Consider the following 26,407-nt stretch of genomic DNA (forward strand, 5'->3'; position numbering starts at 1 on the left):
TTTTTTTTTTTTTTTTTTTTTGTGTTTTTTTTTTTTTTTTTTTTTTTTTTTTTTTTTTTTTTACCTGTCGGTCGCTGCAATAAGCGGCTTTGCGCCGTAAGCACTTGAGCTGTCAACGGTCGGCAGCTTTCGCTAGAGGCTCCTGGCCAGTTGGTGGTGAGATAGGAACGTCATTCACACACTACAAAGCTTCCCCAAATCGCTATCTCGCTCTGTGCTTCAACGCATTGACACATCTGGTAACAGAGCGATCCTTGCCCCTGTCTTCCCGCTGCACAGCCCCCCGAGATGTATGTAATTATCAAGCATTATTCATGGTGGAGAAACCTGACGAGTACGTACTCTTCACTGCACGCAGTGCACTGTATGTACCGAAGACTGGGCGTGAAAAGAAACTCACTGCTCCAGGTTGAGTCTCCGCCTGGTGTCCCACATCTATTATGACAAGTCCTATCTGTTATGAACTAGCACTGCTTCTTTTCATGTCTCAGTTGTTTCTTCTCTCCTGTCGATGGGCTGCTAGCCTAGCCTAGCAGTCTGGGAGTGGAATCAACTAATCGGAACAAATCTCAATGCATTGCAGATGCGATCCACTATCTCACAAACGAGAGCCAAGCCAAGGTCGTCGTCCAACAAATAAGGACTTGTTAATTCAACATGTAACCCTTCGCGGCAGGGGAATCAGCATCTAAGGAACCTGTTGGAGAGCACTGGGCAAGTATCAACAAAGCAGGAACCTTTGATGGATGATACAGTACCCCATTATAATGCTGCTGGGTATGTGTTGGTCCCTGGAAGAGCTCTCCAAGGAATCTCCAATTCAATCCAATGTAATCCGTCTGTGATCGGAGACTTTACTTTGTTGAAATAGAATTCGACACAGTACAGCATCAGCCCTAGGGATTTGGAGAAGAGACCAAGCATATCATCATAGGTACATCCTGTGCCACGTCCTTTTTAATGACTTGCTTCTGGCAAACATCTGTCGTCACTATACATCACGGCCAGCAGGTCAAGCATTCATCGAGGCATCACTCAAACCCCAGAATGTTAGGTCCAAAAAGAGGCATATCTCCATGGATCCAAGAACAAAAAGAGGTCAGGTGCAGCATCGGCCCACAGCTCGAGGCTCCTGCAACCCCTTTGGGATTGATGCTTGTCCATTTGACGATTTACGATTGGTTACAGTCTTGAAATGAGAGCGAGAAAGAGAGCGATGTCGGTTTGTTCTCGAGCCAGAATTAAATCACCATGACGCTCGCTACCTATGATCCCAGGCTATACCGATGAACGAGCGAGCCGTTGCTCAACAAACGCTTAGTACCGGCAAATAATTCACCCTCTGTGAGAAACCGTCAGCCTTTTGGATATTCTTTCTTTCACATTTGCGAAACAACAGGTAAGGTCTGCCACACCACGCGCTTATGCGTGTGAGACCAGCTGTTGGGATTGACCAACGAGGAGTTTGATCATCTCTTCCACGTTTTTCCCTCCCTTCTCTACGCCCTTTCCTCCAATCCTCGTCTATCTCAATCCCTGCACGCCACTTGTCGACCTCTTCACCATTCGGACAATTGGCTGACCTAGCCTTCGCACTGTACTTCCAGAGCAAAGACGCCTGCAGACATAGTACCGTAACTACCCCAAATCCCGTTTAGCGGAGTCTGGCTCCCACGAGAACGAATCGAACGGACCAAGACCTGGCTAGCTGGCCTAGAGAAATGAAATCTGGGGGGACCGCTGGCTACTGTAGCCCCCGGTCTGGGGAGAGTCGGACTGGTGCGTTAGCAGGGCCGGGCCCCTTGTTGTTGACGGCGCACACACCATCCACCAGCAGCTCATCCCTGACTTCCCCAGATTTTGCTGTTTGCGGCGTCGTACTGGACGTGACAGGACCTGGAAATGAAGGCCCGAGACGAGACAGCAATATGGCTGATCTCTCAACAGAGGCTAGCTAACCAAGACAGCCTTAGCCAGCAGCACCTTGATCAGCGCTCTCTCCTATGCCCGCCTCGACACGTCTCCGGATGCTGCGGCGGTCCTTTCTTTTCTTCTGATATTCATTGCCTGTTCCCTCGATTTTAGTGCACGTTACGAGTAAGCTTGGCAGCCACAAATCGTAACTTCCAAAGGATTGATTACGCAGGCCAACTTTCTCATTGGTGGCTAAACCTGAGGACTGGGTGAAAACTGCTTCGACGCCCCAGTTCGGATCACGAACTAATTGATAGGAGTCCGCCGGCTGGCTCACAAACAGAGCAAACTCATAGTTAAATGCTACCCAGCTGACGGACAAACCCATTCTGTTCCTATTGCCGTAATTGAGGCTCTCGGGGAAGCCCCACGAATGGAGCTAACCTTTGGCTAATCAAAAAGCAGAATTGCTTGCGTTGGAGGAGGATGGCTTCGTCGGCGATGAGCCCAGGATTCTCTAGTGGGTACTTTCGCCATGGCGTCCGTACTTAACCGAAAATCCAGCTAGATGACATCGCGATGTTATTATCGGCATCTTCGAGGTCAGACTTGCTGTTTACTCGGATCTCTGATGGAGGTGGTCTAGAAAGAGGCCAAGGCGACGAGGCCTACGCTAGAAACTCCAACTAACTAGACCACGGGGTCGGTAAGCTAACGGACATTCTACTGTTATCAATATCAATGGGTTACACCATTTCTGCAAACAAACCAAGAAAAGAAGCAGTGCAGTACTGCAGCAAACACGGCAAACAACACCAAGTTATGTGGAGCATCGTTCAGTATGATTCATTTGCGCTGCGCTATTGAAGCATCACCAAGTCATGAAGCAGGAGTGTGATTAGGACAGGATAGTCATATGTGTTCCTGCTACAGACAGACCGTACAAGACCCTCGGGACCCTGCAGGGGCTGCCACACCCACGAGATATATTGAGTTTGTCCATGAACGGCGGGCCTTGTGGCGTTTTCCTGTCCAGGAAGTTGAACGGTGATCCAGAGGTCCCTGTGAGTTATTTTTACAGTGCCGTGCCGTATGTTATTAATTACAGAACCTGTCATCCTAGTTAGTTCTGAGGAACCCTTTGCCTTTGCGCCACGAGGACGGGTCGAGATTTGGAGAATAATTTAATAACAAGTCATTATCGACACATGGCGAACCATCTTGTCCGTGCTGAGAACTGTAAATCATTAGCTGAGGCCAGCTACTAGCTGGTGCCTCGTTTGACCAGCGGAAGATATTCCGTAGTGGTTAGAAACGGCCGTTGGAAGCAATAGAGTCCAATCAACAGGCCAATGATTACCCCGGCATCAAGTGAAATGGAAATGCATGGCTAATCTTCGGGCCGGGGGGACCAATCTTGCAGAAACGAAGCTTATCACATTCGGCAATGCTTCAACAAGGAACGTACGTAATGTAAAGTCGACGGGATGCCTCTTCTTGCTCTTTTGGAGGTGTGATGCTCGCCCTGCAGGAGGACAAGAAATACAACTACAAGGGGAGCTTCGGCTTTTCTTGTTCAGTCAAACGAGTCTCCACTGCAGGTCGTACAGTCTGCAGGCAGTACATATCGACTGACGGGTTGAGTTGTTCCAAAGTGGCGAGAGCGCGAGGGGTGGCGTTCACGGAAAAGGTTACTATAAGGAAGACGAGAAGAAAAAAAAACTTGGTTTACAGCATGCAGCCCAGGCCAAGAAAGTTCGATCGATGGATACCAAACTCGGGTAAAGTCCTTAAGGCGTGCTGGCGTTGTGTACTCTAAACCTAAGAGATCTACCACTTACGTTGGGATGATCAGCAGGGTCTCCAAGACTCTGGGCGAATCACCAACCATTATCGTCGCGATCATCTCTTGAAAGTTAATTGATTGTTTTTTTTTTCTTTTTTCTTTTCTGTTTTGCTTCTACAGTTTTCCTTTGGGGGTGTGGATGGTCCAGAACCTTTTGGTGTGGCATCAAGCATGACGGATTACTTGGAAACAGATGCAATGCAGTCGAGTTTGGGAAACATTGAATGGTTGAATGGCACTGTAACTTGGCTGAACTCACTGTAACTGCCGCGGCTCGGAGCATTGTCGCCTCTCGCCTTTTAGTTTTCTTGATTTAGATGCTCAAAAGTTAATGATCTGCGATGCGATGCGACTTGACGTACAAGCGAGAATGTGCTTGTGGGTTGCAGCATTCAACGTTGGCTGCTTGCTCACGGGAAGAACACCGGCACTTGTTAGTTGCTGTAAGACATTCTGACTGATAGAATGCTTACAACATGCTTATGCTTAGATCGGCGCATCTTTGTTCTTTCAGCCACTCGTCAATCGAGCGGCTGTTGGTCACATAGATGCCTACCTGCCTGTTGTCGAATAATCGCTCAATTAATCACCGGCCTTCGGCCATACAGCGTTTGAGAAGAGACGTTTCTGACGCTTCCCACTTTCAGGGTGGGATCTTGGCTAGTCTAGAACTCGGCTGTGATAATAAAAGGGAAAAGGGACCACTAGAATCCGCACGAGTGCGTTATTAGTCGACGACTTACGCGCACAGGTGGGACTGGGATTGGATGAGAGAGAGATTGAGGGAACAGCAAACATAATTAGAAACAAATCGACAAACAAAAGAAACAGATACATACGGTACGAGAGAAACGGTATTAATCAGCCTGTGACTCACACTTTCTCTACCTGCTATCGGACTTGGCTTCCAGCTTGATATGCCACCGTTTACCTAGTATCGTCAATGACCAGGCATTGGAAAACATGACTGGTAAGAGACAAGAAACTAAATTATCAGGTCAGCTTCTGTCTGGGCAGACGAGGCTTTGCGCCATTTATTTTTGAACCTTTGCACGCAGATGTCTACTTTTCTGTCACCTTTTTTCGAGGCGCATCTCCAGCGCCAATCGCGTGGGGGTTTGGAGACTTTACCGTGATGCAAAGACAGCACCAACCAACGTCCCATCAGCTGTGCGATTATTCAATCGGATGGATATCAGTCATCAAGACTGTCGAACCATACTGTAGTTCACATTAATAGGTGTTGTTATAGTGGCCGATCGAGGAATGCCCACCCCGCCAGTTCGCCGCCGTCTCAGTTGTCAACTGAACTGGCTAACAGTTGATGTGCATAAGTTTGGACTGCTAAAGAAACTGACTACCCTCCACTAAATGTTTCACTCTGGTGTATTGTCCATCTTCAATCCCATCCCAGTTCAAAATCTTGAATCATGGTGATATTGGCGATAGATAACAAAAATGCCCAGCCTTGTCCCTCGTCACCAACACAGTCCAGGTTAGTTGAGCTATGTGCTGTACAGCTATTGGCCGAACGAGCATACGTCATAGAGGCCCATTCCAAGGCCAAGACGAAGAAAAACCAGGCTGAGAAGACAAAGAGTCGTTAGTTATATTCTGTAGTCATTCGTGTGCTCTATCGTGAAAAAGTCTTCCTAGAACAAAAAAACAACAACAGCAACGCTTGTGATTTTGCTTCAATTGGTGCTCTGCCTTGTATATATAGCCACCTGCCAAGGCGGCTACACACGTTGTGAAACCACTTACACAAACACCTGGTACTCCCAAACACATATTTATCATCATGAAGCACATTTTACTTCCTCTTATATCTTTACTTATTGGCTCCAGCCTTGCTGCAGATGTCGTTACAATCACGGCACCAGTATCCATCCCCTCCAACGAGCCAGAATGGAAGGACAAAGACACCTTCACATCAGCCGTCCTCAACAGCACAAATTTCTACCGGGAAGAGCACAACGCTACAGATCTAAAGTGGAACAAGACACTCGAGAAGTTCGCATCAGACTACCTCGGTGATCTCGACGACTGCGAGTTTGAACACTCGGGCGGTCCATATGGCGAGAACCTCGCTATAGGTTATCCCAACGTCACGGCTAGCATTGAGGCATGGGGTGATGAGCGGGACAAGTACGACTTTGACAATGCCAAGTTTGGTGAGGATACGGGCCACTTCACACAACTTGTCTGGAAAGATACCACCACCGTTGGATGTGGGAGGAAGTTATGCGGCGAGAAGGGGTGGTATCTGGTCTGCGAGTACTGGCCCAGGGGCAATGTGAAGGGTCAGTTCGAAGATGAGGTTATCAAGGAGGAAGGTGGTGCGTTTACGACGAGACCTGGTGTTGGATTGGCCTTGATTGTTTTCCTTGGATATATTGTTATCTTTCTATAGGTAGAGGTGTTAATCTCGGGTACTGGATCGGCGCATTGGTATACGATGGATGATTGGATTCATGCTGGACATGAGCTACGTTGGCTACGTCTCTACGGTTTCTCTGTATCTACTATAGATTTCTTATGTGTTACGGCCTTACTATATACCACTTCTGTTATTTCTTACCCGCTTATCATTTTATCGAGTTCAAACCTCTCTCCAATGCTTCTTCTCTTCGTATCATATGTGATTTTTTATTAACGACACCGCAACAGTCCATTTATATGCACTCCCGGGCTACCTGTATTCTATGGAGGGTTTGAGGGAAATGAGTCTGCAATGTGGTGGCGGAATATGCTCTCTTGTCAAAGGTAACATGCACAAGTTAGTTCAATACCCATGAGTATGTCCCGCACGGAGATGCGGATCTTCGCAGTATTTCTCAATGAAGTGAACAGCATTAAACATCCATTGGGAACTACTAGCAGGTACTAAGTTAGGTGTTTCCTACCTAATGTACGAAGTCGTAACGAGCACCTTGTGGATTTCGTTCTTTCCCTTCCAGCTAGAAGGCAGCATGTGTATCGAATGCATATCCATACTCGTTTACACCTGTCTCTTCATTAAACCATGCAGCAAGGAAATATAAGGAAGGAACAACATACCTGAGCACCCATGGTCAATTGCTAGTCCTCGGTTCCTAATACGAGCGCCCAAACTCTCAACTACCATCATCCCGCACAACATCATACACCCAGTATCATCATCTGTTTATATACTTCGAGACCCTATGACCACTTGTCACTCTCTTGTTATGACATTGTTCTCTCTAATCAATTTCCTCGCCGCCTTGAAAAGAGACAGGAACGAACAAGATGGAGTATCCGGCGCCGCTTGTCCACGTTCCGATGCCCGGACTTTATGAAACGTTTCTTGAACGCTACATTATGTCAATGTTGCGGAACCCCTATCTAACCGCCAGTCGATTTTTTTTTCGGCATGAGGCGTATTTGGCCTTTCTGAAAATTAGCGAGAGAATGCATCGAGAAATTGGACTAGATGTCCCGACCAGAGCATAGTATGCGTTAAGCTGCCCTCTACCTCCCGTCTTCAAGCTCTACGAACTCAACACCAAGCACTTGACTGTCCTCAACATCGAAGTCTACAATGATCACACATATCATCTGCATGCACTTGTGCCATTCTGGCCACTGTTTTCTCACTTGACAGCCTTACGACTGTTCATTCTGAGATTCCATGCAGTCTGCGACACGATGCCCCCAACCACACACTCAGAGAGATTGTTCTACGAAGACGCATACGAGATCCCAATCGGTCTATTTAAAGACCTTGCTAAAAAAGACATACGACTTCAGGAGGGCGAGCTGACTGGCTTTCCATACGAAATTGATGAAGACCCTTGGTAGTACCTCAAGTCCAAGATAGATATCGTCCCTACTGACAGCGACGGCGAGTATCTGAGCCCGACATCGGTTCGCAGGTTGGAATTGCTCTTCATCAATCCAGAGATTAAGAGTCGTCCTAAGAATCTCTATGAGTATAAGCTCCGGGAATTCAATCAGAGTAGGTCGCCCTTGGAAATGTATCGGCGTCGCAAGGAGTTGTTGGAAAGATTCGGCCTCATCAAGCCTAAAGAGCAAGCATTCGCTGCAGGAAAGGTCGCGATCGAGCGCTTCGAACCAAGCCTCAGTCGCTTTTTCCAACCTATCCTTGAAACTCCCAGCACATCGACACCCAGATTGACTCCCGGTGCTCAGCACGCTCTTGTTACTTCAGATGTTGATGCTCCAAGTGTCAGTACTTCAATGGAATCCCAAGGCGCGAGACGATCATGTTGGAACCTTGTCCTGGAAATGCTGTTGTTTTGGTATCATGACTTCAAAGCAGATTTTAGGCCGAACGAGTTGGAACCCAGTACTGATGGAGAAAACGAGAGCGTAGGAGACTTGTGAAACCCAAGCGTTGCATTTTGACAAGGTTTTTTTTTTGTACAGTTATAGCGATGTAGGGCTAGGAAATGTTAACTTATTGCGAAGTCTACCTGTTTTCTGTCACTATTAGAGTCTCTCGTGGCCGACACGATTGAAAATATCCCAACAACAAGAATTTACTTGAGATACCTTCATCCCGACCCTAAGTTTTGACTTGTTTGGCGTCGTTAGCCTACCCGTGAGTGAGTTACTCGGATAAATATTGCCCCACCTCCGCCAAGATTTTGGGTTGGCGTTCAGAGCTCCCACGTTGGAATCTTGCGACAGCCAGAATCGCGGTGATCAAACAGTCGAAACATCGCTATCCCCCAACTTCGATCCCGATCTTTAGCGTAGCGACAGCTCCCCCATTCTCTAGACCTACGGCTCTTTGCGTATACACATCAAAATGACTGGTCGCGGTGGTGGCGGTGGTCGCCGTGTCCTCGTTCCTCCTATGTAAGCCTTTTGAAGCTTCCCTCGCGACGCGATTGTCTGTTCGCTGAATTTTGGAGACGGTGTACTGACGGAATCCTAGCAACTTCATCTTCAAGCTTCTTCAATCAGTGAGTCTTTACCGTTCCTTTTCTACGCCGTCCATCGCCGAAACGCTTGACCGCCGATGGATCTCGAAAACACTATCCCGAATCCTGCGATTTTCGGTGTTAAGGATGAATACGAATGGGGATTTGAATAGTTCAAGGGTGGTAGTTCAATGCGGTTCGAGTTCGGGGATAGAGTTATTCTGAATCGGCTGGGCCAGGATTGAACGACCAAGAAACTGTTCTTCATCCCCAACGCTACAACAGTGCCGCATCTCCCCACCATGCTGCGAAATGGGATTCTATTATGTTGCCGTGGTCTATAAGGCGGAAGCGAACGACGGCGTCCGATAACGAGAATTCCTGCTGACTGTTGCAGCACGCCACGGTCAGCGTCTGGCTGTACGAGCAGCTCTCCATCCGCATTGAGGGCAAGATCAGAGTTAGTACATGCAGAACCATTCGCAAATAACAACTTCTAACGTTTCACAGGGTTTCGATGAGTTCATGAACCTGGTAATCGACGATGCCGTGGAGGTTAAGCAAATTACCAAGACCAACGACAAGGAGTCCCGGAGACCTCTCGGTATGCTGGAACCCATCCCTCTGTCTTAACTGTATACTAACATTATCAAAGGTCAAATCCTGTTGAAGGGAGACAACGTGTCGCTGATCCAGAGTGCTGCAAGCTGAAGACGTGGTAACGAAACCGATTGCGTGGATTTGGGAAACAGACGGACAATGGACCAGAGTGGAGTGGTAGCATGAAGGTATACCCAAAACCGCCCAGGCCGATTAATGGCTGATGAGGCACTTCCAAGGTAGTCACGGCGCTCAGTATCTCTTGATTTGCACAAAGTCCGTCACGTCGCTGATGGGGTCGAATGCGTCGAGGACAAGGACTTGACTTGACCTGACCATGTATCTTTGTGTCTGCTTTTGAGAGACATTTACGAACCAATAAATACATGTACGCTTCTGTTTATTATCTTGATTGTACATGAAATGGGGGTGATGTATTTGTGATGGTGTCATTGGAGAGTGCTTGTGATTGTTACGCTCACAATCCGAACAACCTTGTCTGGAATTGAGCGAACCCCAACAAACAGACAACTATAAATACTTACGCATACATGGTCTCGGAGAAACAGGCAGATTCCCACATTTCCGGCCCCATCAGATTCTGCAATCGCTTTGTTAATGTTGCATACGAGAGCTCATACTACGCTGCCCCCACGGTTGGCACTCGTGTTGGTTGGTATCTCTCATGACACTTTACTCATGCATGCATATGCGAGAATGTCACATTGTTGGTCAGAAAATGAGAATGCGGACGGAAATTGCTACGATCCTACAGTACAGCACCAATAGCGAATGGAAACAGGATGGTGCAACTTCGGTTGCCTAATGTTGTATTGGAGCGTCATATAATGGGACAACTAGTGGGATGATGTTCCCCAGCCGAAGTGTCTGCGTGTAAGCTGTGTCGGAATTGTGATGCTCGAGCGCCTGTCATGTACTTGATGGAAAAGACTATGGCAGCCTCAGAATGTCAGAATATGACCGTTAAGACCATAACAAGAGACAGAAATAGTGCTAGCCTATGCTACTTGGAGGAGCTTTCGGTAAATCCGTTTATACCTGGGTACCTATTTTTGGACGACAAATGTTCTGATACTCACCGAGAACCGTGAGTTCTTGGAGACGTAATTGCACGTTCAACACAACCGAGTTGATGACGTTACTCTTAATGGCAGTGGAATTGCATTTTGGCATATTTGATTGATCTGCAACAGTACAGTCTCATCACGATCGAAGCACCTTCGCATCTCAACCGCGATCACGATTCGCAGCCTCAAACGGCAACATCAACGTCGGTCCCTGTCAATGCACACAGTATGTCTCAGCGGTACCATAAAGCAACTATGTTTCGGCGAAAACCACACCGAACTCACTGGGAGGGTGTTGAAGCGTCTCATTAGACCAGCCATAGCCTGAACAGGATTGATGGATCCTTAGCCTTGGAAAAGGAGGGCAGTCTAGAAGGAAATCATTGCAAACATTGTCCCGTAACGAGGCAGCGAGGCTTGTCTAGAACACAACTCAATGAGCGCTATACCCCTCTGATCGGACTGCGTGACACTTTAGCTGGAGGAGCCTGGACCCTGGACATGAAATTCGATCTAACGGTCCTGGCGGTGTCCACGAGGAACATTATTCTTTCTAACCAGTGAGAGATCGAACGCTATTGATGATGTGCCGGTATGCCTTTGCTTATACGTATACTGTATCGCGAATATCGTGCTAATATCGCAATGATACATCATCTCTCGTATTGCAAACATGGCGGATATGCCCTGTGGAAATATCTTAGCAATGAATATGCACCCCGGATTTTCCTCCCCCGCAGCTGGCGGTGGATTGTGGAGCCACACTGTGGAAGAGTCCAATATAGCTTGTCAACTAGATAGCAGTGATTCATGAACATTGGATTACGCGGCGCATTATTATTGAGAAGCTGACTCGGGGCTAGAGTAAGCCTTTCAAGCTATTTCCGTTGTTATGCAGTGATTGTATTGCGCGTTGGTTAATGGCAATCGGCCTCAGATGTTGGAGTAGGTTGAGGCTGTTAGCTTCATGCTTCTTGAGAGAGAAGAGGTCCGCAAGATTTTATCAGCTTGAGAACGAATGAATTTTGACATGAAATGACGTCGAATTCGGCAATAATCATGCTTGATAGATAGCCTGGTAACGATGGCTGGCGGTATCATCACATTAATGAGGCGACCCTAGTTTCGTGATCGACTTGACTCGTCTTGAACTAGACAGACCTGCCAGTGCAAACGTCAGACCGTTGAGACAGTACCATTGAAGCGTTTGCCCTAGCAGTACTTGGCGAGGCTTGGAACGAAGCTTGAACCCAGGTGCGGAGGTTGGAGGAAGAGAGAGGCAGCGAAGGGAACACTTCTTAAGCTCCTCCATCTTGTTTCATTGCATATGGATCAATGCTTTTGTGTTGACGTGCGTCCAGCTGAGTTTGTGCATGGAGACACTGGTGTATGTGCAGAATAAAACTTCTCGCTTCTCTCTGAGAAAGTGCCTGCGGGCAACAATATCGTTATCATTCATCGTCATATGTTGGGCGCACTTTAGCACATCACATATACATGAGGCTCACACTAAGTACTGAGACAAGACAAGGTCAGTGGAGCAAGCGCGCTAAATCAATCACTTCTGCGGAAATCCACGGCTGAGACTCGAACGACACAAACCTGAGCAGGTTTCAGCCAGGTCAGAAGACCTAAGATCGATAATGAGTTTGGGTTGCAAGATAGGCGAGCCATCGTGGATACCACATACCAAACTGGTGGGTCGGGTCGAAGCTTGGGAATAGCATCTCGGCCTCTGGTATGCTCTGGTGTTGAAAGAAGTAGTTGCGACGGAAAGCGTACATCAGTTGCAATCGCCGACTTTGCAGATGCTCCAGACTGATCCCTGTTAACTTAGGGCTTATCGAATGTTTAGGTCATGACAGGGTTGTCAAGGTGTTTTGCGATTGGTTATGGATGTGCACGCGACGTGCATTAAATCTCTTTGTGGAGGGGGATGTGCTAAGGAACCTTGAGTTGTTTCTTTTTCTCGTTTCTTCTGTTAAAGAACCCGGTAGAGAAAAATACATAAAAATCTCGTTCTGAGGCATATCCGAGTTAGGAATAATGCCGTCTGTCTGGTGAGAGCTACCAAGTTGCTATCACCGGCATAAGGGCTTATAGGTTTGAGATAATGAGCTTTTGAAGCCATTCTTTCTCTAATCAATCTTCAACTAGATTTCTTTTCTTGGACTGACCCGGCAATGTTATCATTTGTCATTGGCACAACTCATAGTTAGCAAGTCTGGGCTACCCCCCTTTCATCGAGTCTAGTTGAGTTCAGTGGGCCAAGGAGCCTTGGCCACTAGGACAAAGAGTATCAACTAGAACCCAATGGGGAATAACCCATCTCTAGGAGCTGGAAGATCCTCAAGCGGAGTCGGCAAGACGTTCAGTATGGGATCGAGGTGTTGAGAGAGACAATACGGCGGATCCTTTTCCGACGATTCCGGGTCGCAGTCATGGCATGTACTGAACAGGAGGTCGGGTCAGAAAGTCGAGCCGATGCAGATAAATGCAGCTGTAGAGTCGTTGGGGTATAGCTGCTGTGTTGAGTTAGATCCCATGCAGTAACGACAAACAGGCTGCAGGTTCATCCTTACTTGACGTGTCCAAAAGATCTTCACCAGGGAAGGGAGCCTGGAACTTCCGAGACCTAGTGCTTGGCAGCTTGGGTCCTGGGAAACATTCTTCAAGCAATGCGATGCCATGCGATGCGATGTGATGCAGGTGCCGTGTCATTTTCGCATGGTGATCCTACAGAAGAACCAAGGTATGAGGTTGGGTTTCGTCCATGGGATGGATACTCGCTCTCAATAGGCTCCTTCTAGTACCTGAACAGTTTAGCCCGGTGCGGGGGAGAGTCAAACTCCGGTCGGAAAAGCGGAGCATGCCCGCTACAGCCAGAACAGGAGCAGCCCAGGGCTTCAGGGCTGGCTCCTTGTTGGTCGATGGCGCCTGTTGGCCCTGGAGGATGTGCTGCTGGGTCAGCACTTTAGTGGCTCTTGGGGGTGCATCTGGCCCGTTGTAAAAGGTCTTAAAATTCCATTCATTACCTGCTCATTCCTACGCCATTGGCTGTTTAGGGGCTTCACCAGCGCGGGGCTGAGTTTGAAGGTGCGGCAAATCCAATCTCATTCATTCATCCATTTTTGGTCCCCTTCCCCAAGCTTCGTCTTCGTTCGCTTCCTTCAGTCTCATCTCAATCTCAATCTTACCTATAACATCTCCACCAACATATACTTATAAATAAAATCTCCATTTTCGTTATATCCGTTTCGCCTTTTCCTTATCTGGGTGCCGTCGCTGCCGCTCTGCTTTCGACGCGACGCTGCACGGCTTGATACACCATCTTACTCATACCCCGGCTTTCGCTGCTGTTCATCGCATTCTAATTCGCCTTCACAATGAGACGCCAGAACCGTTCGTGCGATCAGTGTCGCAAGGCCAAACGGGCATGCGATGCGCCGTCGCTATGGGACATTCAGCGTAACTCAGAGAGGCTTCGCAACGGTTCCGAGAGTGCTAGCGGAGCCTCTCTTGCTGAAGAGCACTTTGGTAAGTTGTAACTAACTTTCTTGATCCTGTTTCCCCTTGTCCTTCCCCTCATCGTCTTTTCACAACGTCGACGATGCTAACCGGTGGACCTGTGCGAACTCACAGATGAGATTGATTCTAGAGCTTTACGATGTTCATACTGCCTTCGCACTCGCAAACAATGTACATTCCACTGGGTTCGAGCTCAACTACAGACCGGCCCGGCCGCTGCCAACACCAACACCAATGCCAACCCCGATGCTGCCTCTCAGAACGGTGCCAATCCTCGCCGCGTACCCGACCAATCGCGCACAAAGGCCAAGCGTCAACGGCCGCGCCCTCAACAGCAGCCCGGACCTGCGCCGGCTCAGGCTCCCCTTCCGACCCAATCGCTTGATGTTAACGCAACTGCCTTGCTCGATATGTTACAGGCGCCTCCGACGACACATGACTTGAGTTGCTGGGGACCAATGGACACAACCGGCTTCGGCAACTTCCCTGCTTTCCCTCATACTACCTTCGATGCCATGCCCGGCAACGGCGTCTTCGACCCGACCGCATTTGATGCCAGCCTTCACAATAGCGTCTTCCAGAGCTTCGAGCCTCATTCAACATCAGGGCACCCGAGTCATATGGACTTAACGCCGCCCACAGAGCTTACCAGCCAAGCCTTGCACTCACGACATCAAACGATAGAGGAGGAGAATGTTGACAATGGGTGGCCTCTATTCCAGACTCAATCAGTTGGCAGTGACGTTCCTTTCCAACCTTCTCCCTCAGCCTCCAATTCATATGAAAGCGACATCTCATCCAGATCTTTAAGTGTACGACGTTATCCGGAAAGTTTGGCACGAAGCTATAGCACTTCCATCTCGCCCTTCTCAGTAACACACAATATGATGACGAAGACGAACAACAACATGATTTCGGACAATTTGATGAGGATATACCATGACGTTTTGGAGCATGCGCTGTCTTGCTGGCTGTCGGAAGAAACATGCCCTTATAAGCCCAATACTATCACTCGGCAATCAAACAATGGTGTTAGTTGGCTAGCATCTCACTTTGAGGGATTGAGTGTCGGCCAACCGAAACAGCAAGACAACAGGATATATCGACGAGTCATTCAACTTGATAAGCAGGCACAGGCGACGAAGTTGATTCGATTAAGCAAATCAGATGATCGTGCTGCCTCAAAGGCGTTACATTTGGCCATCATGGCGTTCGCGACGCAGTGGGCTCAAGGTAGTCAGCGTGAGCGAGACAGGTTTCCACAAAGCCTGACGCAAATGGATAGCATGCGGTCAGAATTTGACGACATCAATGAGGATTTTGACCGGACGCTCCAAAAGACCTTTTGGGCTCAAGCCAAGAGAGCTCTGCAGGACTGTTCCGACATGGAGTGCTTCCGTGTGGTCTGTGCGGATCTGATAATGGGTTTGGCGCAGAAACCAAGGGATGACGAAGACAACAACGATGGGCCTTACAGCACGAGTAACTTTGATGGCGACAGCCCTATCGCTTCAGGAGAGGGATCAATTGCTTCTCAGCTCAGCGAAATCATCGCCGCGGAAGGTCCGCCTGTTTTCATGGAACGAGCTGCAAGAAAGATGCATGCTCTCAAGTTTCAGTATGAGGCGCGGGAGACAGGCGTTCTCGATGTATCTGGAAGCTCTCTCGGGTTAGAGAAGGCGACTGCTGCAGAGGCTCTGAGCGACGAAGACAAAGGTACCATTGGCCTGGTGTACTGGATGACAGTCATGTTCGACACAGTATCGTCATCTATGAACGGCCGGCCTGTAGTTGTCTCGGATGAGGAGTGTCACCATGACCCGACGTACCCTGATCATCCAGAGAATGAATCCTACAACATTGAGTATCGACCACAGGACACTCGGTGGTGGGCGGAACTTTTCGTTCGCGAAAACAAGGAGGGTGTCCTCCGTTGGCCTTGCTCGTATGATGCCGCCTCCAAGGGTGTTGTCACTGCTGCGCCTATCAAGGTCATCCTGTTCCGACATGTCTCATACCTTCAGAACACGATTAGGAGTCGATACCGTGGCGAACCAGTTGAGAAGGTCATTTCAAACGCAATGGCTGTTTATAAGCATTGGAACGTAAGCTACGGCGCCTTCTTCCGAGATCTGGTCGAACAATATGACTCTGTTCCAACACTCATCCAAAGTTGGTTTGTGTGTGTGGTGGCCCATTTCCACTGTGCTGCTCTCCTAATGGCAGACCTGATTGAGCTTGTCGACGAGAATAAGTTGGGCTTGGATTATTCGACCCAAGTCCGTCAAGCAGCCAACGTAGTGGCCAGTCTTCGCCGAGATAGTGCAGCTATTCTTTCAGACCTCGCTCGAGTCTCGACATGCCCTCGAGCTGGCGATGTACCCGGAACCGGTATCTCGGATCTTCACTTCGCAGTCGTCGAGGGCTCCATTTTGACGGAACCATGGACTATGATCCTCATCAGGGCGTTTACCAAAGCCGCTATTCTACTTCTTACTGAGGCGGAAGAGAAGGTTCGACACGAACACATACCTCTGGAGACGCCCAGCGTCATGAATGTGGTGCGTAGGTGCGAGGACTGCACAAAGGCGCTTTGGTGTTTGGGTAAGAAGTCAGACATGGCTCGCAACATCGCCAGCATCTTATCCTCAGCATTGGGCCCTTACATGATACCAATGGCTATGTCGAACATGCCTGTCTCATCTGTCGAACCAGTCATGGTGTAGATGCTGACATATGTCGTTTTCTTTGTACTTGTTTTGCATGTAAGCGAATGCAGATTTGGGTATTGGACATCACGGAGCAACAAAATGACAATTAGCGAAATGAAACACGAACACATTCTACACATTTAAATGTATATCTGGGACATCTTTGTAGCGAAATAGTCATTATCATCAACGATGAGGTTCAGGTTGATTGGTTACATTAATGCTAAAAAAATTTCAAGTGAATGATGTCTTCGAGTCAGGATGTATTTTGACTATTGATTGAAAGAGGCTGTGACGTTTACTATGCGTTCTGAGGCAGACCACGCTCCCAAATACCTGATCTATCAAGGGCTGCTTATGTGCCGCAGCAAGTTGCTTACTACATGACCGCTCTTGAGCGGAATAATCGTCCTATTTGGGTTATCATGACAGGAACTCATTCATCAGACGCCGAGGCAAATCCACCTGAAGAACTGCTTTGTGCATAGCCACTTGTTCGCTCCCGTAGGACTATTTGGCCTTTGTTATGAAGTTGGGGGCCATGCAATGGTCCATAGATCAGAGAATCATATGTCCATTTTCAGACTTGCCGTACCGAAGTACCTTTACGTATTATGCACGCTGTATGCGATAGTTCGTGTCGTTAGTTGAGAGGTCAAGTGATTAAACACCACACGTTCTCAAGCCAGCGAACAAAACAGCCAAGGATCTTACATGACTTATTTATGGCAACTTTATTTTAGAGTAAGCAACCGCGTTTTGGAGTAAGCTAAGGGCAGCCAATCGGGAAATAAATACAAGCTGACACCAGCCGCTGTCTAACAAGGCTCAGCCATGGCTTAGAAACGCCAACAAACTCCATTGGACTTTCACCGTCGATCTTTCGACCTTGGTGTATCCTGTATAGAATTGCCCCACGAGGCTCAAAGACTTGGACCCGATACACTGCACAGTCAGACTTGATGTAACAGTTGACCTTGTAACTGCCTCGCTTCCTCGAATGGGACTTTGGCCAGGGAAGTTCGAAGCCAGGCGGTTGAGGATCCATGGCAGGGCGAACACGATAGGCTGCCGATGGGTTTTCTTGGGGGCCATATATCTATCCACCAAGAACAGCCTGGAAGATTTAGTGCTTACAGCATCGCCATGATACTGCGGGTATATACATAGTAGTAGAGACAGGATGGATGGGAGGAGGGCGCCAGTATTTTGTTTATATGTAGATCGTTTCTCGAGATTATACCATTAGTTGTCTTCAACACCACACAGGCTATCTATCTCTCATCCCGATTTAAACCCTCCGACACCCCCATTTGCCGAGAACACGCCCAGAGCCTGTCCGTTTCGTGTCTACCCGCCACCATGGCACCCAACCCAGCGAGCAATCTCTGTACATCTACAGCATGTCTTCAACTTGCCGCGGACATGAAGCAGAGTATGGCATTAAACTACACCAAAATCGACCCATGTGAAGAGTTTGAGCAGTGTAAGTCACAATAACCATCATATAAGTCCAGTCCTAACAACCCTAGATGCCTGTGGCAACTGGGCTGAATATCACGATATTCCCCAAGGCGAGGACACTATATACGGCATCACAGCCTCCCAAGAACAAACATACATACTGGCGAGAAGAATACTCGAAGATCCATACCCTACTGGCGAAGACGCTGGATATATCACTGTCAACTTGACCAAGGAGCAGACCAAGGCCGACAAGAGAAACCTCGCCAAAATCCAGGAGGCTTATCAAGTCTGTCAGAACTACACGGCGCTTGAGGAAGAAGGTCTCAATGTCCTGTCGGAAGTTGTTAGAACGGTCGTAGAGTTGTACCCTACTGGTGCATCCAACACGACCACGAATTCTTCTGCTTTGACAGAGACATTAGCAACCTTCGAAAGCTATGGGATTGGAACTTTCCAACAGATGTTTGTCTCACAGAATGAGTACGACCCAGAAGAAGTCGTTCTAGGAATCTCTCCACCTCTATTCCAGGCACTGCGATTGCCGAGTACAGAAGAAGGCGAGGCAGAGTTGATGGAAATAACCTCTGCCCTGCTCAGGGCTACATACCCTTCTAAGCTCAGCAACACAACTGCCACCGAACTTGCAGGATCTATTTACTTGTTTCAGATGAAGCTCGTAATGGCTTGGGCGTGGAGCCTGGAAAACGAAGCTTCTGATGATGTTCCTGCAGGGAATTTGAAGAAGCTGGCCCCCAACCTCGACTACGAGGGTGTGATCAAGCAGCTTGCCCCCAAGAACTGGAAAGGAACGGTTAACACTCTTTATCCTTCCTACTTCACGAACATGTCTCAAATCATCTCCCAGACACCGACTGAAACAGTACAGGCGTACTTTGTATGGAAGATGATATCCTCCGTGTCACCTTATATCGAGCATGACTTGACCAACGCCTACAACGACTTTCAATCCAAACTCCAAGGAAAAGACCCAGAAAGCCCCAGACCTCGCTGGAGAAAATGCGTTACCCTGCTGGATCGGGGAGTAGACTGGATCGTCAGCATTCCCATCGCTGAAGCAACCGTAGGTCCTCATGGTTTAACCTGGATTCTTACTCGCTTCTTCGTGGATAAGAACTTTGGCCCGGATAAGATCAAGACAGCCTCAGAAATGGTCGACTATATCAAAGAGGCCTTCTCAGATCGCATCAAGACGCGTAAATGGGCAACTGCAAAGGTCAAGGAAGCCGCACTTGAGAAGATCGAGGCTATGCAAAAGATGATTGGACTTCCTACAGATCCCAACCCTATGGATCCCATCGCTATTGAGAAGTACTACTCCGATATCGAAATCAAGCCATCTCTTGTCCTAAATGCCTTGGCATTCGCAAAGTCCAAGATCTCCAAACAATGGAAGAGCCTTGCCGAGCCATATAGCAGAGGCCAACTTGTCATGACCACTCTTAAGGCCAACGCATACTACGCTCCGACCCGGAACGAGATCGGTCTACTGGCAGGGTACCTCCAGGCTCCCATTTTCGACCCGGGGTACCCAGACTACATCAACTACGGAGGTGCAGGTAGCATTGTTGGTCATGAGATCACACACGGCTTCGATAGTCAGGGGTACATGTACGACAAGACGGGAAACAAGACGTCATGGTGGGACAAGGAGTCAGAAGAAGCCTTTGTGAACCAAACAAAGTGCTTTGTCGAGCAGTACAGCAACTTCACCATCGAGGCACCCGATGGAACAGCTCTCCCCGTTAACGGAAGCCTGACTTTGCCCGAAAACATCGCCGATGCCGGTGGTGTCGTGTCAGGTTTTGCAGCCTGGAAAAAGCAAGTCAAAGACAAAGGAGTCGACAAGAATCTACCAGGCCTAGAGAAGTTCTCACACGAGCAACTGTTCTTTCTAAAATGGGGTCAGACCTGGTGTTCGAGGATTCAGCCCAAGTATGCTTTACAACTTCTTACGACAGACGTACACGCTCCCAGTGCTGCCAGAGCCTTGCTACCTTTGACGAACTCTGCCGAGTTTAACAAGGCTTTCAGTTGCACAAAAAAGAGCCCCGTTTGCGAGCTTTGGTGAGGTAACAAGGGCACGCTGTATGATCACTGTTTGAGAAATATGAGCGATGCATTTCCAAGTTAGATATAAATCGGATTGTACTACCATTGAGTACAGCATACTTGTTTACTTCTATATCGGGATGCAAAAACAACGAATAACACTACTGCTCAAGATTATTATAGCATCTACCGTCCTCTGTTTGTGTTTCTCTCTGCCAAAACTGCCAGAGTACTAATATCCTTTATATCCTAGCATCAGTCTTCGTAATCATGGGTTTCCGTATTACTCGTGAGAATCACACTCGGTTCTTCAATCTACTTGTGTTTCATGAAACTTAATGTTGGGATCTTCTTCTGATAGTCTAAGAGAGCTTTATTTATTGCTAATATTATACAGCTTGTAATCTCTCTATATGATACAACCTTTCGAATAGTCATTGTCTTTGGACTCAGTAAGTGGATGATCGTGAGCTCATAATACTAATACATTAGTCTCCTCCGAATAATATTCTTACACAACCATCTGTGCTTATGGGCTGAATTCAATATTATGCGATTCTGCTGTAGCGTGTGGTGGACGCAGCTTACTTCAGGCCGCCTGTCTGTTTGGCGAGCCTCCCCGATAGTTGCCTCGGCCACGTCGGCCACGGGACCAAGGGGTACGCCCTCTTCGGCCTCCGCGCCCACCCCGGCGTGGTCCAGAGGTGATTCTGTCCTTGTCCTGTTCTGGTAACTCGGCGTGGTTGGATTTGGCGCCGTTATTGATAGCGCTTTGGGCGGGTACTTCGTCTTTCTTTTGCGAAACCTTAGGTCGTGCTGACGTGCATGATTCGATGGTTCGCAGGTCATGCTGTGTTAATCGATCCGAGTTCTGTGCAGACGACTCTTGTGGCGGGTTATTGCAGTGGTCAGTCGGCTTTGATGCAGTCATTAGCTTCTGTTGCTTGACCTCGGTGGGCAGTGGAATTTGAGATCCCACAGTGACCTTCATAGGAGGCAGTGTAACACGACGACGCATCTATTAACATTAGGTAAATGAGCCAGCATTGATCGATGCGTGGGTAGCGAGCTTACTGGGGACGCTGGACCCTCAATTGCAGAAGTCAAGACTGCACCGTCCGTGTCAGGTTCATCCGAACCGTGTGACCCCTGCGACGGCTCGCTTTTGGATTGGTTACGTCGGGAATAGTATGGAAGCTTGTATTCGACACGTTGGCCCTCTGTAGCATCTTCCTTCTTTTCGGAGGGTTTAGATTCATTTGCAACCGTGGCAGGGGCTTCAAAGATCAGCAAAGCTCCTGATATCGAACTTGTGAACTCACACTCCATGTTTTCACCAGTATCAACACGACTTGCACGTTTATTCTTCAGAGCACGATCGACCGCTGCAATAAAAGCCTTCTTCTTTTCGTTGGATGCTGTACTCCGTGGTGCCACGTGATCGCTGTCTTGAGCAACCCGACTCCCCTAGGGTCGGCTAGCAATGGCTGACTGCTTCTTGGCCTGTTCCTCCTGCTCGGCAACCTCATCAGACCATTGTCGGCTAGTTTGCGAACTTACGTTAATCGCCTCATGGTCAGCAGTGGATATGGTCGATGCTTCGGATGTTTCAGTCGCCATCAATAGCCTAGCCTTGGCCAACGTTCTGGGGGTAAACGTAGCGGCGACAGGATTCAATCGGTTTCCCTGCAAATAAGAGGTTAGAATCACCAAAGACTATTTTTCTTCGGCTGAAACTACCTCTCGCTTTTGCGTTGGGGTACCGGTGACTTGGCCTTCACTGTCCTGTGCCTCGGACGATTTCCCTTGTTCATTGGCTGCGGCTACCGGCTTCTTGACCTTCGACAGCTCGGCCTTGGTCTGCTCCGAGGATAAGTCGTTAACAAATCCTGCCTGACCAGATGAGGTATTCTTGTCTTCATCCTTGGGTCGCACAAAAACTTGCTTGGACCAAAGGTCCGCATATCTTCCTCCGGCAACGATAAGTTCGTCGTGATTGCCCTGTTCAAGGATTTCGCCATTCTCGACCACAATAATTCGGTCTGCGTTCATAATCGTGGAAAGGCGGTGACTACCCATGTCAGTATAGGATTCAGAAGAAGTGGAAGGCAGCAGCTTACGCAACGATGAAAGTAGTCCGACCTTCACATAACCTTTTGAAAGAGACCTGGATCTGTTGCTCGGTGTCTGTGTCTACCGCGCTGGTAGCTTCGTCGAGCAGAACGATATCTGGCTTCTTGAGCATTGCCCTAGCTATAGCAATGCGTTGAAGTTCGCCGCCAGATAATTTCCTATCAAGTCAGTGTACTATTCTCTATTCAGGCCAGTCTTGACTCACACGCCACGCTCTCCAACACGCGTCTTGTACCCTGCCGAGAGTTAGATATCATTATGGATGGCTTTCAGCTGTGGTCTTACCGTGGGTAAAGCCTTTGATCTTATCATGAATACACGCGGCTTTGCATGCGTCGTATACTTCCTCGTCGGTTGCTGTGATTCTTCCATATCGAACGTTGTTCATGATTGTATCGTCGAATAGGATCGGACTTTGAGGAACGACCCCAATGCGATCGCGAAGACTAAGACGTGTCAGCAAGAAGTAGTGATTTGGTGTGATAGAAGCATTCCTTACCTGAACAGGTCAACATCTCTGATGTCCTGACCATCGATACAGATACGGCCCTCGCCCACGTCGTAGAATCGATCTAGCAGTTTGATAAGAGTTGACTTTCCCGCTCCTGTAGCCCCAACGAAAGCAACAGTTTGTCCAGCAGGGACATGAAAGCTGACATCCTTAATAATGGCCTTCTTTTTATCATAACTGAAAGAAACTTTTTCGAAGTCCACCTCGCCAGCAACGAATTTCAATGGCCTGGCTCCCTTCTGGTTCTCAACCGAAGGCTGGGTTCTCATGATGTCTAGTAGGCGTTCGGCGTCGATGAAGTCGTCGCTGACGTTTTTCCCCAGCTTTGCGAAAAATTGAAGCGGCGATGTCAACTGTGCCCAATACATCAAGAGCATCGCAAACTGTCCAGGGGTTGCATGGCCGGCTTTGATACGGTAAACAGCTAGAAACGCACTGGCAAGAAGACCAGATGTGAGAACCAGAGTCTGAAAGCCAATGGAGATATACCATCCCAGCACATATTGCTGCTCTCTAAGCCAACGATTGGTAACTGCATTGGCGTGCCGGTTATCTTCATAACCAATCTGGTTGAATGCACTGACAGTCTGCCATCCCAGAAAGCCGGACTGACGCACATAATGTTCCTCGTATAGTGCATTAACCCGATTTCGACTGGCTGCCTTGGAGTTGGCCACAAGTCTACTGGCGATAAGAAGAAAGAAGATACCGGTGGCCACTGTGATAAGACCTTCGTATGGGCCAAATGTGATGGAGAGATAGACAATGGCTACGCCCATATCGATGAGCATAGGAACAGCGTAAAGTAAAACATTCTCAACGACGTTGGATACGGCGCTACCTCCGTAGATAGCCATCATCATATCGGATGAACTCTTCGAATCGTGAAAATCTGCTGAGAGGTGCATCATATGGGAGTAGGCCGCTCGTGTCAGTGCATCATGGGAGTAGTACTTAACAGGGACCCATAGCCATTGGCGAATAAGCTCGATGCCGGATTCAGAGGCAGCTAAACGAAGTGCGGCGAATATGATGACTGCGATCCAAGGGTTGCTGTTACTAGAACCATTCAAACTGTCCATGATGATTCCAGTCTGGCGGGGAATCAAAAGGTGGAGAGCGTTGGACGCGAATAGGCAAAGGCATACAGCTGCTGCACGAAGCTGCAGACCGACGTTCCCAACAGGCCACACATATGGGAAGAGAATCTTTACAAAGGTCAGCAAGATGTTCCTATAGCAGTTCGTTCTTGTGTTGGAGAGGACTAGTGCGGGAGTCCGTGCAAACGTCAATTTCGTACCTTGAAACCTTTCGCATACTCAAACCAGTTACCACCTTCGTCAAGTCTCTTTTTCATAGCCTCCTTAGCCTCTCGCTCGCGACGTTCCCAGCTATATTCTGGGGCCTCGTCTTCTTCTTCCTCAGCCTGAAGCGTTGAACCATACCCAGACTCCTGACTAGTTGGAGTGCTGGGTGAGGTGGTTGTGGCTTTGGGCAACAATGGTTCCCGTTCTTCGTCCGATTCAGCCTGACCTGATGCACCAAGCGTGAACAGGCCTGCAAGGGACACGAAAGAAAAACATCGAACGATGATACTAACGATGTTGAGAATGCCGAAGGTGCTGGAAGGGGAAAGCAACCCTATTGTTGCAGACAACGACGCGATGGCAACATCACAGGACAGACCGAGCGCCCATGAGCCGATGAAAGGATAAAAAGGTCCATGTTCAGTGTCAAGACAACGGGTGAGCTGGATCCCAAACGCCAGAATGCACGCCAAATGCCCAATGATGATGTGATCTTCAGTTGGCCATTCTCGAGTAAGGGCGGCCTGTATACCAAGTAGCGAAAGCTGGGCGGCGTATGTCAGAATGCACAAGAGGTAATGAATGAGTATCAATGTTCCGTTTGGGCGTTTTTTCTTGTGTTCATCCTTTTGGGAGGAGGCTGTACAAGCCGAGACAAGGGAGGCAGAAAAAAAGTATGTGAAAACCAGAGCTGGATACAAGTAGTACAGGATCACCAAGGCGGTTTCTGTCGGTGAGGTGGCCGCCATGGTTTGGAAAGTTGAACTGATCATATAGCGATGTGACAGCGAGGATGCGGAGTTCACAGTTTGTTGCAAAAGACGAGATGCTGGGGGGATTCGATCCCAGTTGCACGATGGCGATAGGGGAACGTAAGAGGACCAAAAGTAGTCAAAAGTCGGAAAAGAGCGTGCCCTGTCTTGAAAGGAAACAAGACAGAATGAAGGAAAGAAGTAAAAAAAGAGACGTCTGCTCTCGATCTGGGTAGCGAGGACTGTACTCACTCACCGGTCGTGACCCGATGTGCGATAGTGATGGCGGGAACGGACGTTGAAGATGAGTTGAGTGACGATGAAAAATCCAAGTCCAGTCCAACAAGGCCCAGACCTGACGATCACAAATGCGGTGGAACGTGACTAACAGGGTCTCGCCTGCACTTTTGCGTTCGTTGCGCTGATTTGCTTCTGATATGCCTCTTTCCTCGGTCAAAGCATTTCCTCCCGTGTGTTTTGGGAAGGAAGGAAGCTCAGCTCACTCAGCTCAGGTAAGGTACCTGCTCAGCTGCTTGCGGTGTGGTATTGGATGGCAGGTGCGGGCCAGTACGTCTGATGTTAATCGTCAATCAGCCAGCACACTTATATTAGGGTTAGCTGAGATGCTTGGGAAGTCGCCAGCAGTAAAAATATCCGCTTTTTGGCTCTTTTGATTGCTACCTATTGAGTTTTGAACAAGGTTTATTCAATTGCTTCGGACAGCATGCAGTGAGGTTCTCATCCTCAATCCTTGCTCGTAATGGATCGGGCCAAGAGGCCAAGAGGCAAGCCAACTGCGACTCGTTTGATAGGCTCCTACCTCCCTTTCTTTACTTTGAACGATTTCACGAATGGATCGCCCCATCCCTTCACACAACGTTTCCGAGAAGCAAAAGAGAAAAATGACGAGGAAACAGAGGGGATCCTAACTTGTTATTCTCCGTTGAGAGAAAACATTTGGCAGCGGTTGACCCTGCAAGAGATCGTAATGAGAAATCAGCAAAATAGGGTGATGTTTGTTCATGACGCCCTGTTGACTCTGCAATAGTAAAAGTACAAACCCTCCTCCTACCTACCTAGCTTATTTGCTAGAAGAAGAAGCAAAACAGAAGAAAACAACAAAGTGCTAAGCAAAAGAATCGCACAATATTTGTTGCACCCGGGACAGACTTCAGAGCCTCGATTTCTCAAGGGGCAGGGGTTGCATAAAAATCGACACTGATTTAGTGGCTGACATAAATGTTAAATCACCTTTAGTGTGTTTAAAGCCTCAGAGTGGACTAATAGTTTCGTCTGGATTGCTTCAAGTCCCTATTTTTTTTGCTACCCGCCTGGGTGGGACACTTCAACAACCCGCGACAAGGGTGTCTGAGTCGTTGTGAAGCCATCCAGACTGGCCATATCCACTCAAGTCTGGTCATACTTACTCGCCAACTCACGCTCACGCGCCTTGTAATGGCCGGTTGGTGTATGGCTAGCTTCCGGTTTCTTGGGTCGCCTCACAAAACCAAACCCCCTGAAGTCATAGCCGGAGAGACATCCATTGCGGGCAATTATGTCGTCACCGCTG

General features: G+C 48.4%; 5 protein-coding genes across 5 annotated transcripts, besides 3 other annotated features; 4 read left to right on the forward strand and 1 right to left on the reverse strand.

Annotated features, from left to right (window-relative positions):
* Positions 1-62: a repeat region.
* Positions 63-5,561: 5,499 nt separating this feature from the next.
* Positions 5,562-6,173, forward strand: FPSE_10605 (uncharacterized protein; the record flags this gene model as incomplete). The annotated part of the gene is made up of 1 exon (XM_009263722.1): positions 5,562-6,173. One exon carries the CDS (start codon positions 5,562-5,564, stop codon positions 6,171-6,173), a length of 612 nt encoding a protein of 203 aa, XP_009261997.1.
* Positions 6,174-8,555: 2,382 nt separating this feature from the next.
* Positions 8,556-9,381, forward strand: FPSE_10604 (uncharacterized protein; the record flags this gene model as incomplete). The annotated part of the gene is made up of 5 exons (XM_009263721.1): positions 8,556-8,605; positions 8,685-8,712; positions 9,068-9,130; positions 9,181-9,274; positions 9,326-9,381. 5 exons carry the CDS (start codon positions 8,556-8,558, stop codon positions 9,379-9,381), a joined length of 291 nt encoding a protein of 96 aa, XP_009261996.1.
* A 3,652-nt stretch (positions 9,382-13,033) lies between these two features.
* Positions 13,034-13,065: a microsatellite.
* Positions 13,066-13,744: 679 nt separating this feature from the next.
* Positions 13,745-16,612, forward strand: FPSE_10603 (uncharacterized protein; the record flags this gene model as incomplete). The annotated part of the gene is made up of 2 exons (XM_009263720.1): positions 13,745-13,895; positions 14,001-16,612. 2 exons carry the CDS (start codon positions 13,745-13,747, stop codon positions 16,610-16,612), a joined length of 2,763 nt encoding a protein of 920 aa, XP_009261995.1.
* Positions 16,613-17,959: 1,347 nt separating this feature from the next.
* On the forward strand, positions 17,960-20,153 carry FPSE_10602 (uncharacterized protein; the record flags this gene model as incomplete). The annotated part of the gene is made up of 2 exons (XM_009263719.1): positions 17,960-18,083; positions 18,130-20,153. The coding sequence occupies 2 exons, from the start codon at positions 17,960-17,962 to the stop codon at positions 20,151-20,153; spliced, it is 2,148 nt and encodes a 715-aa protein (XP_009261994.1).
* A 570-nt stretch (positions 20,154-20,723) lies between these two features.
* On the reverse strand, positions 20,724-24,834 carry FPSE_10601 (uncharacterized protein; the record flags this gene model as incomplete). The annotated part of the gene is made up of 9 exons (XM_009263718.1): positions 20,724-21,152; positions 21,209-21,601; positions 21,695-21,820; positions 21,875-22,205; positions 22,255-22,425; positions 22,473-22,503; positions 22,553-22,713; positions 22,767-23,986; positions 24,079-24,834. 9 exons carry the CDS (start codon positions 24,832-24,834, stop codon positions 20,724-20,726), a joined length of 3,618 nt encoding a protein of 1,205 aa, XP_009261993.1.
* A 173-nt stretch (positions 24,835-25,007) lies between these two features.
* Positions 25,008-25,051: a repeat region.
* Positions 25,052-26,407: the final 1,356 nt, after the last annotated feature.

Source organism: Fusarium pseudograminearum, chromosome 1 (assembly GCF_000303195.2).
Source record: "Fusarium pseudograminearum CS3096 chromosome 1, whole genome shotgun sequence".
NCBI lineage: Eukaryota > Fungi > Ascomycota > Sordariomycetes > Hypocreales > Nectriaceae > Fusarium > Fusarium pseudograminearum.